This window comes from Chlorocebus sabaeus, chromosome 7 (assembly GCF_047675955.1).
Source record: "Chlorocebus sabaeus isolate Y175 chromosome 7, mChlSab1.0.hap1, whole genome shotgun sequence".
Taxonomy (NCBI): Eukaryota; Metazoa; Chordata; class Mammalia; order Primates; family Cercopithecidae; genus Chlorocebus; species Chlorocebus sabaeus.
In genome coordinates, this window is record NC_132910.1 from 12,709,264 (window position 1) to 12,723,576 (window position 14,313).

A 14,313-nucleotide genomic window follows, 5' to 3' on the forward strand; every position below is an offset into this window, starting at 1 on the left:
AATCTTATTGAGTGAGTAGAGGCACAGGGATGTGCTAATTGTCGCCCAATGTTTACACTACGTTTTGTAAATATTATATAAAATACTTAGTGTTTGTTGAGCTTTACAATAGGAATTAACGTGAAGACATATTGGAATTGACAAGGAAAATCTAGAAGACAAATTGAGAAGGTAGAAGGCTTTAAAGTAGTCTTTTCTTATGTTTTGTTTTTTTGAGATGGAGTCTCACTCTGTTTCTCAGGCTGGAGTGCAGTGGCATGATCTTGGCTCACTGCAACCTCCACCTCCCGGGTTCAAGCGATTCTCCTGCCTCAGCCTCCAGAGTAGCTGGGATTACAGGCCTGCGCCACCATGCATGGCTCATTTTTGTATTTTTAGTAGAGCTGAGGTTTCACTATGTTGGCCAGGCTGGTCTTGAACTGCGACCTCAGGTGATCTGCCTGCCTGGAGATCGAGATCATCCTGGCTAACATAGTGAAACCCCGTCTCTACCAAAAATAAAAAAAATTAGCCAGTTGCGGTGGCGTGCGCCTGTAGTCCCAGCTGCTGGGGAGGCTGAGGCAGGAGAATGGCATGAACCCAGGAGGCGCAGCTTGCAGTGAGCCGAGATTGCGCCACTGCACTCCAGCCTGGGCGACAGAGCAAGACTCCGTCTCAAAAAAAAAAAAAAGAAATCCAGGTAAGAAGTGGCCACAACTAGACAACTGGAGTGAGTGTGTTAGCAGCAGAAATGAATAAATTCAGGAAATATTCTTGAGATAAAACACAGAACTTTCACTGGGTGCATTGTACTTGAAGGTGAGGCAAGAAAAATCGAAGAAGAGTAGATTTTCTTTACTTGAGCAACTTCACGATATTTTCTCAGATGGGGGAAACTGAAGGAAGAACAAGGCTGGAAGGGAAATCAAGACTTCCGTTTGAAAGTATAGTCAATTTGAGAAGCATATATCAAGCAATATATCAATATTCAAATGGAGATGTCCAGGAGGCAGTTGAATATATAAGTGTCAGACTCAGAGAAGAGAGAATATAAAAATTTAGAAGGCAGTAGCATAGAAATGCTAAACTATTGCGTGTGGTTATGACCACCTAGGGGTAAAAGTGTAAATATTTTTTAAAGGGGTCAGGATAGAGCCTGTTAGAATTCAAGAATTCAGAGAGGGTTCAGCAGAGGAGCCTGAGAAGGAGCAACCAGTCAGGTGGATGCTAAACTAGGAGACTATGGTGTCACAGAGGCAGTTGTGTTAGATGCTGCCAAGAGGTTTAATGAGATAATAATACTAACACATTGGCCGGGCGTGGTGGCTCATGCCTGTAATCCCAACACTTTGTGAGGCTGAGGTGAGCTGATCACCTAAGGTCAGGAGTTCAAGACCAGCCTGGCCAACATGGTGAAACCTGTCTCTACTAAAAATACAAAAATCAGCCAGGCATGGTGGTGCACACCTGTAATCCCAGCTACACTGGAGGCTGAGACAGGAGAATCGCTTGAACCCAGGAGGCGGACGTTGCAGTGAGCCAAGACTGCACCACTGCACTCCAGCCTGGGCAACACAGCAAGACTCCATCTCAAAATAGGAACAATAATAATAACAACACTACAACACTACTACTACTACTACTAGCTAACATCTACTGAGCATTTAAAATATACCACATCTGTTCTAAGACCTTTATGGGTATTAACTCTTTGACTCTCTTTGACAATGCTAAGGATAGAGAAGAAACCACTGGATTTGGTAACGCAGAGGTCAAATGAAGAGATCTTTCATTCAACAACAATGAATTCCTGACTTGTTCCAGGCAAGCTTGAGGCACTGAGGATGAAAGACAAAGGTCCTGCCTCCATAAGAGCTTAATGTAAACAAGTAAACAAATAGATATACAGTCAGATAAGTGTCTCAAAGAAAACGAGCAGGCCAAATAATGCTCTTTTTGGTACTCCATGAAAAGGAGATGAGAAGTATTTGCAAGAAGAGTGCCCTGGCAGAGGAAAAAGCAAGTGAAATGACCCTGAGCTCAGAGCAAGGATGCCCATGTGCCTGCAGAGCAAAAACCGACAGGGGAGTAGTAGAACATGATGTCATGGACATATCAGGTCAAGTTCAAGGTGAGGTTAGTGACAGGCTCAGATCAAGTGGGGCCTTGGAGGCCTGCTAAAGACTTTAGAGCAGGGGTTTCCAACCCCCGGGCTGTGGACTGGTTTGGTCTGTGGCCTGTTAGGAGCCAGGCTGCACAGCAGGAGGTGAGTGGCAGGCGAGCAGGTGTTACAGCCTGAACTCCGCCTCCAGTCAGATCAGTGGTGGCACTACATTCTCATAGAAACACAAACCCTATCGTGAACTGTGCATGCGAATGTAAGGGATCTAGCTTGCGTGGTCCTTATGAGAATCTAACTAACGCCTGATAGATTGATCTGAAGTGGAACAGCTACCCCGACCCAGTGAAAAAATTGCCTTCTACAAAACCCATCCCTGGTGCCAAAAAAGTTGGGGATCCCTGCCTCAGAGGACATACTACCTGAGGTGAGAACCCATTCTGGAGAGCAAGAGAACTGCATATAATTTATGTTCTAAGGGACTTCTGTGACCACTGTAGGTACAATGCACCGGGGATGGGGCAAGACAAGAACCCAGCTGGAGGCTACTGCAGTGGACCTGTAGCAGGACTAGCCGCAGACAAAACCCCTCAGACACCAAGTTAAAGAAGGAACGGCTTTAATTCGGCCAGGAGCATTGGCAAGACTCATGTCTCAAAAGTCAAGCTCTCCGAGTGAGCAATTCCTGCCCCTCTTAAGGGCTTACAACTCTAATGGGGTCCTCGTGAGAGGGTCATCATCAGTTGAGCAAGCAGGGGGTACGTGACTGGGGACTGCAAGCACCAGCAATTAGAACGGAACAGAACAGGACAGGGATTTTCATAGTGCTTTTCCATACAATGTCTGTAATCTATAGATAACATAACCGATTAGGTCAGGGGTCCATCTTTAACTGCCAGGCCCAGGGTGTGGCACCGGGCTGTCTGTCTGTGGATTTCATTTCTGCCTTTTAGTTTTTACTTCTTTCTGTGGAGGTAGAAATTGGGTATAACACTATGAGGGGTGGTCTCCTCCCTTAGACCAGGCAAGAGATGATAGTGGCTTACAAAGATGATGACATTTTAAATGTTAAGAAACAGCCATAGTCAGGATATAGCTCAAACTTACAATTTGCTAATGGTTTAAAGTCTGAGTGTAAGAGAAAAACAGGCGTCAAGAATGATGCCAAGGTTTTTGGGCACCTGGATAAATGAACGGTGGTGCCATTTGCTGAAATGGGAAACAACAAGGGAAGAGCATGTATGGGTATTGCAGGAAGACTTCAGTGGTGAGCACATTATGGTTTTTTTGGTTGTTGTTTGTTGTTGTTTTTGAGACGGAGTTTCACTCATTGCCCAGGCTAGACTGCAATGGTGCAATCTCGACTCACTGCAACCTCTACCTCCCGGGTTCAAGCAATTCTCCTGCCTTAGCCTCCCAAGTAGCTGGGATTACAGGCATGTGCCACCACGCCTGGCTATTGTTTTTGTATTTTTAGTAGAGATGGGGTTTCACCATGTTGGTGAGGCTGGTCTCAAACTCCTGACCTCAGGTGATCCACCCACCTTGGCCTCCCAAAGTGCTGGGATTACAGGCGTAAGCCACCACACCCGGCCCACATTATGTTTTACATGCCAAACTGATATTCAAGCAGGGATGATAAATCAACGACTGGTTATAAAACTCGAGTTTAGGGGAAAAACGGAGGCTAGAGATAATTTGGGAAGTTACCAGAATATAGTTAAGGCCATGGAACTGATGACCTCACCCAAGGAATAAGGAAAGTTCTAGAAGAATGTATCTGAGAGGACTAAGCCATTGGTCACTTCAACCTAAAGGCTAGGAAGAGGAGGATTCAGCAAAGGAAACTGACTAAAGAACAATCAATGAGGTAGGACCACAGAGGTAGAGGCATCCCAGAAGTCAAGTAAAGAAGACTTCTAAGAAAATAGGAGGTTCATGTGTCAGATGAGTAAAATGAAGATGAAGAATTAGCCATTGAATTTGACAAGGCAGAGATCATTGTGACCTCAGCAAAAGCCACCACAGCTAAGTGGAGGGGATGAAAATGTAAGTGGGTCTCAAGAGAAGGGGAAAAAGGGGGAAAGAGGACATGTAGATAACGACTTGCAGGTAATTCAATTGCAAAATTTTTCCTCTACAGCAGAGCAAGGAAATCATGATACCTGGATGGGCACATGGGGTTCAGGGAAGGTTTGGGGTTTTTTTAAAGACAAGAGTTATTGTGCATTTTGCTGTTGTCATTGTTGTTGTTTGGTTAGTTGGTTTTTGTTTTTGTTCTTGAGACAGGGTCTTGTTCTGTTGTCCAGGCTGGAGTGCAGTGGCATGATCATATCTCACTGTATCCTCCAACTGCTGAGACTGAGGTGATCTGTGATACTCCTGCCTCAGTCTCCCAGTAACTGGGACTACAGGTATGTGCCACAATGCATGGTTAATAATTTTTTTTTTTTTTTTTTTTTTGTAGAAATGAGGTTTCACTATGTTGCTCAGGCTGATTTTGAATTCCAGCCTCAAGTGATCCTTCCACCTCAGCCTCTCAAAGTGCTGGGATTACAGGTGTGAACCACCGTACCCAGTGCATTGCACATGTTTGTATGCTGATGGGAATGATCCAGTAGAGGAGGAATACAATGATGCAGGAGAGAGAGGCTAATTTTAGGAGCAAATAGCTTAAAGAAGTTAAATGAGATTGAAAGATGGGATTGAAATCCAACATACAGATTGATGGAATGGCCTTTAATAGGAGCAAGGACAGTTCATCCATTATTAACAGGAAAAAAAGTAGAGTACATACATATAGATGCTGGTATTTTGGTAGATTTCATGGTGGAAAGATATGAAGATCTTTCAGAATTTCTTCTATTCTCAGTGAAGAAAAAAAGTGAAATCATCAGCTAAGAGCGAGGAGGAAAGGATGCAGAAGGTTGAGGAATGAGAGCACTCACCATAATTTCTGGGACAGTTGGAAAATAAATTGACTGGGGAAATACAGTATGACTGGCAAGCAGCACTGAGAGCCCACTTGAAGTTCAAGACCACGGATTTAAAGGTCAGTTAGCATAGTTGGCATAGTTGTTTGCCTTTCTCTTGCCATTATCTGTTATTCCAAGTGCAAGCAAGAGTTGGATTTAACAAGGCAAGAATGACAGAGGGAGAGAGAATCAAGGGAGTGATTCCATTTTTGGTCCATGGAATATAAGGTGAGGAGAGACGGCAGGACATAAGATAGTGATATATAATGAAAAGTTAGTAGGATCAATGTATTAGAAGTCCCTTAAGCTGAAAATCTGATAGAGGGTTCATGGAGGAGTGAACTGGAAAGCTAAGACATGGTTAGAGATCAGAGTGCTTGAAATAGTCTGGAAATGGTACAGCAGTTAACAATGGCTTTGATAGTGGGTGCCTACAATGGGGTGAAGGACAAGATCTTTCCAAGTGAGGAGGTCAAAGAACTGAGAAGCCAAATGGATCATCCAAGTGGATATGAAATCTCCATGCATGACGATAGTAGTGGTGGCAGAGAGAAAAGCAGTAAACAGAGCAGTTTTGGGAGAGTAGAGAAAAGAAGCCTAACCAAATGTGTTGCGAATGAGAGGTGAAGAAATTGAGTCAGTGAGTATAGACAACTCTTTCGACAAGTTCTGCAATGAAGAACAGCAGAGAAATGGTGGTGATGCTGGTGGAAGGGGAGAGTTTGAAAAATGACATGGGGTCAAGAGTTATTTCGAGATAGAAGATTCTAGAGTATGAGTATGCTCACGGAACTGATTAATTAGGGAGAAATTGATGCTGTAGGAGAGAGAGGATAACTGCAGGAAGAAAGTTCTTCAGGAAATGAGAGTGTTATCTAAAGCATAAGTGAAGGATTTTGCTTTTCATTAAAAAAAAAAAAAAAAGGCACAATTCTTCCCTGAAATATGAGAAAAGGTAGAATCATGGGTACAGATGCAGGTAAAGCAATAGATCCATTGTAAGAAAATAAGGGATTTCGTGATTGATCACTTCTATTTTCTCAATAAAGAATGAGGCAAAGTCTTCAGCTGGGTGGGGGGTCAAATGTGTGAACTTTAGAAGAGAGTAAGGCAGTCAGTCATCTTCAGAGACTGGGAAAACTAACTTACTAAGGAATAAAGTGAGCTTGCCAGGCAGTGCCAAATGACCAATTGAGATGAAATTGAAATAAACCAGACAGTATGACTGCGCAATTTTGCACAGCAAGAGTCAACTGCTGAGGTGTAGGAAGATCGATGGCTGGGTTCAATCAGGGTTGGGGTTTTGTCAGAAGTATCGTGGATAACCACAGAGCCAATGGAATGTTGGAAGAGGTAAGGGAGTAATTGCAATGGCAGATCATGGAATCCAGGCTGGGTAAGGAGGAGTCAGTGAGAACATGAGATAAAAATTGGTTTCCCAAAAGATTGGCGGTCCAATGAGGACAAATAATTGCTTTGGATTGGGTCATTAGTGAGGGGTCATAAATGAGCTGGTGGGGTCAGACGAAGGATGTTTATACCCAACTCCCATCTGCTCTGTTACCTTGTGAAGGTGGTGGGGACTGAGCATATCGTGAGCACTTTGTAGATGCATACTCTTTGAATACTTGCTCGATGAATGCTTTGTTTCCACATGTGACCATATGCCAAACACTGACGAAAATATCCGCCCTTCAAGGATCACTCTTTTTAGTTAAGGAGAAAGACGAATGGTGAAATACAAGATCTTAAGTGCTCTAACAAGGGTAACATTCAAAGTGCAACCCAGAGGAATGCAATGACTAACTGTAGAGGCGAATGAAAAAGGGCTTCAAAAGGAGGTAACAATAGCTCATTAGGTGGCAGTGGAAGAGAAGAGATTCAGTTTCATTATCAGGTGTCAATTTCCCATCTGAGTCCCTTGAAAGGCAAGGGCTGATGACTGCGAAGCAACAGGTAAATGACACGAGTTCCTTTCAATATGGCAAGCTCTTGCATGCAAACCTCCACCTTAGGACCTCCGGTTCTAGATGGGGCGTGGTTGCTCAGCGCGTGGGGAATAAGGGGAAGGGAGGAGGAGGAGAGGGGATGAGGGAAGGGGAACACCTACCTCCCAGGAAAGACAGCTGAGGCCGTGGCGGGGCTCTGGTGATCAGAGATGGGGAGATCATTACTGCGGCACTGGGAAGTAATTCGGTTTCCTTGGCCTCGCGGGGCTTGCGGGGCTTGCGGGGCTCACGGGCTTGGCGGAGCTGTCGGGGCTCACTGGCCTTGCGAAGTTTGGGGGCTGCATGGTGCTCATGGAGTTCACAGGGTGCATAGGAGTCCCGGGGCTCATGGGGCGCATAGGGGGCGTGGGGCTCATAGGACTCGTGGGGCTCATCACATTCCTCGGACTCGTCTTGCTCCCTGACCTCCTCTGGCTCCTCGGGATTCTCGTGTTTCTCGGGATCCTCCGACTCTCCAAGCTCGCTGTGAGTGTCGAGAATCCTGAGCACAATGGGCTTCTGGAAGACTTCGGAGCAAGTGGCTATTTCTGTTGAGACCTGCCCATCGGTCACTTCGGACGGCGCAAATGAACCTAGAAACTCTTGGTTCTCCATTCGCGCCAGAAACTGCTGTCCCGCGCGGCGCTCACCCTCCCGGCTGGTTGCCTAGGCGCAGTTTGCTCTCTGCGCGATACTACAGGGCCGCTCGTTCCCAGCCCCGCCCCGAGCCCCGCCCCGAGCCCCGCCCCAGTCTTACACAGCCCCGCCCCGGTCTCGCCCCCGAGTCCCGCCCTAGTCCCGCACAGCCCCGCCCCGGCCGGACTCAGCCCATCTCACGTCGCCTTCCTGCGCGTTGTATGGTTGCCAAGGGGACGCACAGCTCTCCAGGACCTTCTGGACGCATCCCGGGGCGCGGAAAAGCCAGAGACACGTCGGTGGAGATAGGAGACGAGATGCTGACCCTGTTGCCGGTGTTCGGCGCGAGGATTCTCGCCTGCTGTCGTTCGGGGAGGCCCTGGGGTAGAACATGTCAGTTTCTAATCTAGTTAGGGCGCCCCTCAGACCCCAGAGCCAATCTGTATAGAGCTTGTGCCCAGAGGTTCCTGGACACAATCTCTATACAGACTTTTGTCCCCTAATCATACTGGGAGAGGATGCCGAGACTGACAATATTCTAAGGCCCTCAGTTGCTAACACTGATTTCCATCAATTTCTAGTTAAAGACACGACAATCAGAATGGAGTGGGTGCGGGGTGCGGGGGGTGCGGGGGAGGTGGATCCACCAGTGCAACATTTGACATAAGCTTACATTCAAGAAGAGTCTCAAACTTGAATCCTTTACTTTATCTCCACATGAAGTTCTTCACACAGTCACAAAGAAACACTGACTGGATTAAAAGAAAAATATATTCATCTACAACTTGTGTCTCATTATAAGGCTCACTATCTACTGAAGTATGCTATAAGCTACTTTTTATAAAGGGCTGTAATTATCTTGTGAACAATACAACTGTGTGCCGTGTTTCGTGGGTGCGTCCATTAATTTGGTAACTGTGGTATCTTTTAAATATACCATAATTCTTGTAATCCTGTTTTTGGCATCCTTTTTTTTTTAATCACTTATAATACCAAGAGACTTTAAAAACGTAGGTGGCCTGGCCCTCTCTCAATCCTTGAGGAGTGCTTTCAGCTAATTTTCATGGTGGTGACAGTTTGGTAGAGGGGAATAGAAGTGGTGGAGTTTTACTGATGTGTTTATTTTCAAGGGAAGGGACTAGAGGTATTAAGGAATAAGTTGTCTGTCAAAATATATAGTAAACCCAAGTACCCCTTTTGCTCGTTACTGGGTATTCCTTGTATGTACTTAATCTCATAGATGCTAAGAAAAGTTAGAAGAGAAATATTTTGCATTGTGAATGTTATCTGGAATGGAACTAGGAGATTCATTCTAGCATATGCATATATGAATCAGGGAATCTCCTTCAACCTTGCTTTGATATAGATGTGTGTAATATTGTATGGAAATTCAAAAAGTATCCCCCAAAACTTGCAAGGAGAAATAAAGCTACTCTCAAAGAGTTTTAACTCAACCTGTAAACCAATCAGGGAGGAGTTATGTAAATCCACCTTAAAGAGGCAGGATGGCCCTTAAATCAGTAAAAGTAGTTCCTGGCTACATGAAATGTCTTCAAAAGTCCAAAGAACGCATCAGTTGAAAGAGGGGGATTCAGCCCACTGTGAATGTACAGAAGGAGCATCATAGAGGGTGTGCCTTTTCAAAAACTGCAGAAAGAAGGGGATCTAAGCCAACAGACTGCAATTGTTACAGCCTATCTTTTAGGCCCACTTGCTATGAATGTTGTACCACTATACATCAAAATATTCATGCTCAGCTTTCTCTCGTTCTTTTTTATTTGGGACAGGGTCTGGCTCTGTTGTCCAGGCTGGAGTGCAATGGAGCGATCTTGACTCACTGCAACTTCTGCCTCTTGAGCTCACACCATTCTCCCACCTCAGCCTCTTGAGTAGCTGGGACTACAGGCACATGCCACCACGCCTGGCTAATTTTTTGTATTTTTTGTAGAGACAGGGTTTTGCTATGTTGCCCAGGATGGTCTCAAACTCCTGAGCTCAAGCGATCCACCCACCTTGGCCTCCCAGAGTGCTGGGATTACAGGCATGAGCCACTGCACCCGGCACAGGCAGCTTTCTGACATGACTCGCTTCTCAAGGAGTCTGCATATTGGGAAAGATTAGTAATGATCACATAGAATGAATTCTTTTCCAAGTCTGTTCATTTCATGTTGCTATAATAGAATACCTGAGACTGGGTCATTTATAAAGAACTTATTTCTCTTAGTTCTGGAGACTGGAGCATCCAAGTGCACGGCTCTGGCATCTGGTGAGGATTTCTTGATGCATCATAACATGGTGGAAGGCCAAATGAACATGAAAGACAGAGAGGCACCAGGGGCTGGACTCACTTTATAACAACCCACTCCCACCACGCCATGGCAGGCCACCCAGGCTTATCATCATCTCTCTGGATTCTACAATGACCTCTGAACTGGTGGAACTTCTGACTTTTACTTTTGATCACCTCCAATCATGACACTCCAAACCATTTTTTAAAATCCTCAAGCTTTGCATTATAAGGTGTTCCATACTCTGGTCCTTTTTTCTCTCTCTAGTCTACTTTGAGCCACTCCACTACATTCCGGCCTCCCTGCTCTTCTCTAAAGTGTCAAGCTCTTCCCCATTTCAGTCTCTTCTCACACCTGTTCCCACTGCCTGGAGCCCATTTCTTCCCACTCTTTACATACTGGCTTTTTTCTAGCCTCTAGGGCTCAGTTTAAATGACCCATTCAAAGAGGTCTTTCTAGCCCATATTAATTTTAAAAATGTTCCCACCATTATTTTCTATTTCAGTTCCTTGCCTCAACATAATTTGTAATTATTTCATCTGCTTTTTTATTTTCGTGTACTTCCCCAGTTAGAATGTAACCTCCTTAAAGACAGTGGCATTCTCTGTCCTGGTCACTGGTATATTCCCTGTGCCAAGCACAGTGAACGACTGTGAATAGCTGTCATCATTTTGTTTTCCTGCCTAGAATCCCTTCCCTCTTCTTTGGAAGGCAGAACCCCTCCTTTCTGCAAGGAACTCATTCAATATAGTTTAAGGGGCTGATCCTTCCTTCTAACCCAGGTCTGACCAATCCAGCCACAGTAATTGATTCAGGGATGAATATGCAACCCCAAAAGAGCCAATTGGTATCCCTCCATGAGATTTAATGGAAGTCTGCTGAGAAAGGGAGGGTCCATCTTACTGTGAGATCATGAGCTATAAGAATGGCTTGTGTTGACAGCAGTCATCTTGCTACTCTAAGGAGGGAATCTGAGAATCAAACCAAGCAGAAGTTGGCAGGGCCAGGATACGGAGAGACAGTCTTATCTTTGAACTTCTGAACTCCTGAATCCACCCATGCCCAGATTTTCCAGGATGATGAGGGAAAAAAAATTCTTTTTTGTGGGGGCACGCACAAATTCGAGTTGAATTTTATTAAAAATTTTTTTTGTAGAGACAGCGTCTTTCTATGTTGCCCAGGTTGCTCTCTAACTCCTAGCCTCCAGCAGTCCTCCTGCTTCTGCCTTCCAAAGTGCTGGGATTACAGGCCTGAGCCACTGTGCCCAGCCATTTTTTTTTTTAACAAGGTCTCACTCCATCACCCAAGCTGAAGTGCAGTGGTGCAGTCACTGCTTACTGCAGCCTTGACTTCCCCAGGCTCAAGTGATCCTCCCATCTTAGCCTCCCGAGTAGCTGGGACTACAGGCATGTGCCATCACATCTGGCTAGTTTTCTGTTTGTTTCTGGTGTGTATTTTTTGAAGAGATGGGGTTTCACCAAGTTGCCCAGGCTGGTCTCAAACTCCTGGGCTCAAGTGATCTGGCTACTTTGGTCTCCCAAAGTGCTGGGATTACAGGCGTGATTCACTGCACCCAGCCTGAATTTCCTTTTAACTGAATTTATTTTTAACTGAAAGAGTTCTGGCACATGGTGCTCCCAAAATGTTTACTGAATGAAAAGGCAGATCCACTCTTGGTGTGCTAAGTAAACCTACTTTCTAACATGACTCAGCTTCTCAAGCCTGGAAGGCTGGCAACAGACACTAGATTGTGGTAAATTCTCCAAGGTTGTATGCCACCCTATTAGGCCCATTGTGCAGGCTACCAGCCAGGCAGCCTCTCTGACAATACACCAATCTGTCTTGTTGTCTAGTGCCATTTCTGTTAGAAAGCCCCATGACACAAACCCTCATCGTTAGCCTGAGAGCATCTCAAGTACAGAGTCCCTGCCTGAGAGCATCTCAAGTGCAGAATCCCTGCTTTGTTCACCCTGGTGTCAAGCAATGACTGCCATGTTGGCACTCCATAACTGTCCACTGAAAGAAAAACTCCAGCCACAATACTTGTTGCCAAAATGTAGAATCTAAAATCAGAATCTGAGAATAAAAAGACCAAAGAGGGAAGAACAGAGATATTGTTCCCCATCCTGAAAGCTTTTGGCCTTTTCTTTGAAATAAGCATCCAGAAACTTGTCTATGTCCCTGATCACCTTAGAAAACCTAGGGAAGGGACAAACACATAGAATCAGAGTTTAGGGCTAGAAGTGGTCTGCATCTCACTTGATCTTTTTACAAGGACAAGACCAAGACAGTCAAGGAATTTGTCCAGGGGTCCATTCACGGTAATCCTTGGGGCAGAGATTAAAATCCAACATTTCTGACAATTCTGAATCATTGTGTGATCCACCCTCCATAGGCCAGACAAGAAGAAGGTTTAACATTAGACACCTGAGTGGCTGCTGTGATAAGATACCATTAAACATGACAGCGCAGCGGTGATGTGAGAAAGGTAATGATCTTAAAGGCTCACTCTCCAATGTCTCATCTCTCAGAAGGCAATCATCATTTTGCGCATACATGCATAAATTAAATTGTGTTCTATTTTAACCTAAAACTAGAGACAGTTATGTGCTAATATTGAGAGGGGTTGTCTTCACCAAATTTGGATTTTTTTTTTTTGAGACAGGGTCTCACTATGTTTCCCAGGCTGGTCTCAAACTCCTAGGTTCAAATGATCCTCCTGCCTCAGACTCCCAAAGTATTGGAATTACAGGTGTGGGCCACCATGCCTGACCCCATATTTGTATTATTTCACCATAGATTCCAAATTTTATTTTATTTTATTTATTTGTCTTGAGACGGAGTCTCTCTCTGTCACCCAGGCTAGAGTGCAGTGGTGTGGTCTTGGCTCACTGCAACCTCCGCCTCCTGGGTTCAAGCGATTCTCCTGCCTCAGCCTCCCGAGTAGTTGAGATTACAGGTGCCTACCACCACCCCTGGCTAATTTTTTGTATTTTTAATAGAGACAGGGTTTCACCATGTTGGCCAGGCTGCTCTTGAACTCCTGACCTCATGATCTGCCCGCCTCGGCCTCCCAAAGTGCTGGGATTACAGGTGTGAGCCACCACACCTGATCCCATATTTGCATTATTTCACCACAGATTCCAAATTTTAAAAGGAAGGATTTATAGGGCAAACTCTCCTGCCAATTTGCTTTAAAACCAAAGCAAGCCACTATAGTTACAAGTTGGATTTACAGAGTGTCTGCAAATAAATATAGTTATCACTCTTTCTAGTGAAGAAAGTTTATCTATGTAAAAGCAAAATGTTAAGAATTTTAAAAACAAATTCCCACAATGTTCCTCATCTAGTCTAACAAGCTCCTGGAAAAGAAACCCTTCCTAATTCTTTCTGAATACTGTTAATGTTTATTTCTCTGGGGGTTTGACAAAGTTCACTTTCCTCATTGTCCTGTCCCGATATTTCTTTCCTATAGTGTTAAAAACAGATCAACTTAACGGTAAGACACCTGGTTTTTTACTTGAAAAGAGAAAACATACTAAAATATATTCAAGGCGAGTTGCAGTGGCTCATTCCTGTAATCCCAGCACTTTAGGAGACCAAGGAGGGCACATCGCTTGAGCTCAGGAATTCAAGACCAGCCTGGGCCACATGGTGAAACCTCGTCTCTGCTAAAAATAGAAAAATTAGCCGGGCGTGGTGGCATGCACCTCTAGTCCCAGCTACTTGGGAGACTGACGAGGGAGGATCATCTGAGCTGAGATCACGCCACTACACTCCAGCCTGGGCAACAGAGTGAGACCCTATCCACCCACTCAAAAAAAATTTTATATAAATTTCATGCCATTGCAATACAATAAATGGGACAAATGCTTGCTAATGTTCATTTTACCTTTGTTGATTAAAAATCGCAATCCCCGCAATACGCTGCTTTACGAATATTTTTAACATTCAAAATCCAATAGAGATGCTGTTAATATGTTAGCACTATCTTTGTGCAGCTGTCCATTGGTAATCTCAGGGATATTCATTCCAAGCTCCGCACAGGCAAATGTGTATGCTCAAGCTCCTGATAGAAAATGGCATAGTATTTACATATAACATACACGCATCTACTCGTGTACTTTAAATCATCTTTAGATTACTTATAATACCTAATACAATGTAAATGCTATGTAAATAGTTGTTATATTGTGTTTTAAAATGTGTATTATTAGGCCGGGCGCGGTGGCTCAAGCCTGTAATCCCAGCACTTTGGGAGGCCGAGACGGGTGGATCACGAGGTCAGGAGATCGAGACCATCCTGGCTAACATGGTGAAACCCAGTC

The 14,313-nt window shown here is 44.7% G+C and overlaps 1 protein-coding gene across 1 annotated transcript in view; it reads right to left on the minus strand.

Moving 5' to 3' along the window:
- SPMAP2L (sperm microtubule associated protein 2 like) overlaps window positions 1-7,730 on the minus strand; it is an 83,054-nt gene extending 75,324 nt beyond the window's left edge. The window contains exon 1 of the mRNA XM_007998621.3: window positions 7,184-7,730. Within this exon, the coding sequence (XP_007996812.3) occupies window positions 7,184-7,676 (493 nt within the window). The 5' untranslated portion in view covers window positions 7,677-7,730. The remainder of the gene's footprint in view (window positions 1-7,183) is intronic.
- Between the last annotated feature and the right edge of the window lie 6,583 nt (window positions 7,731-14,313).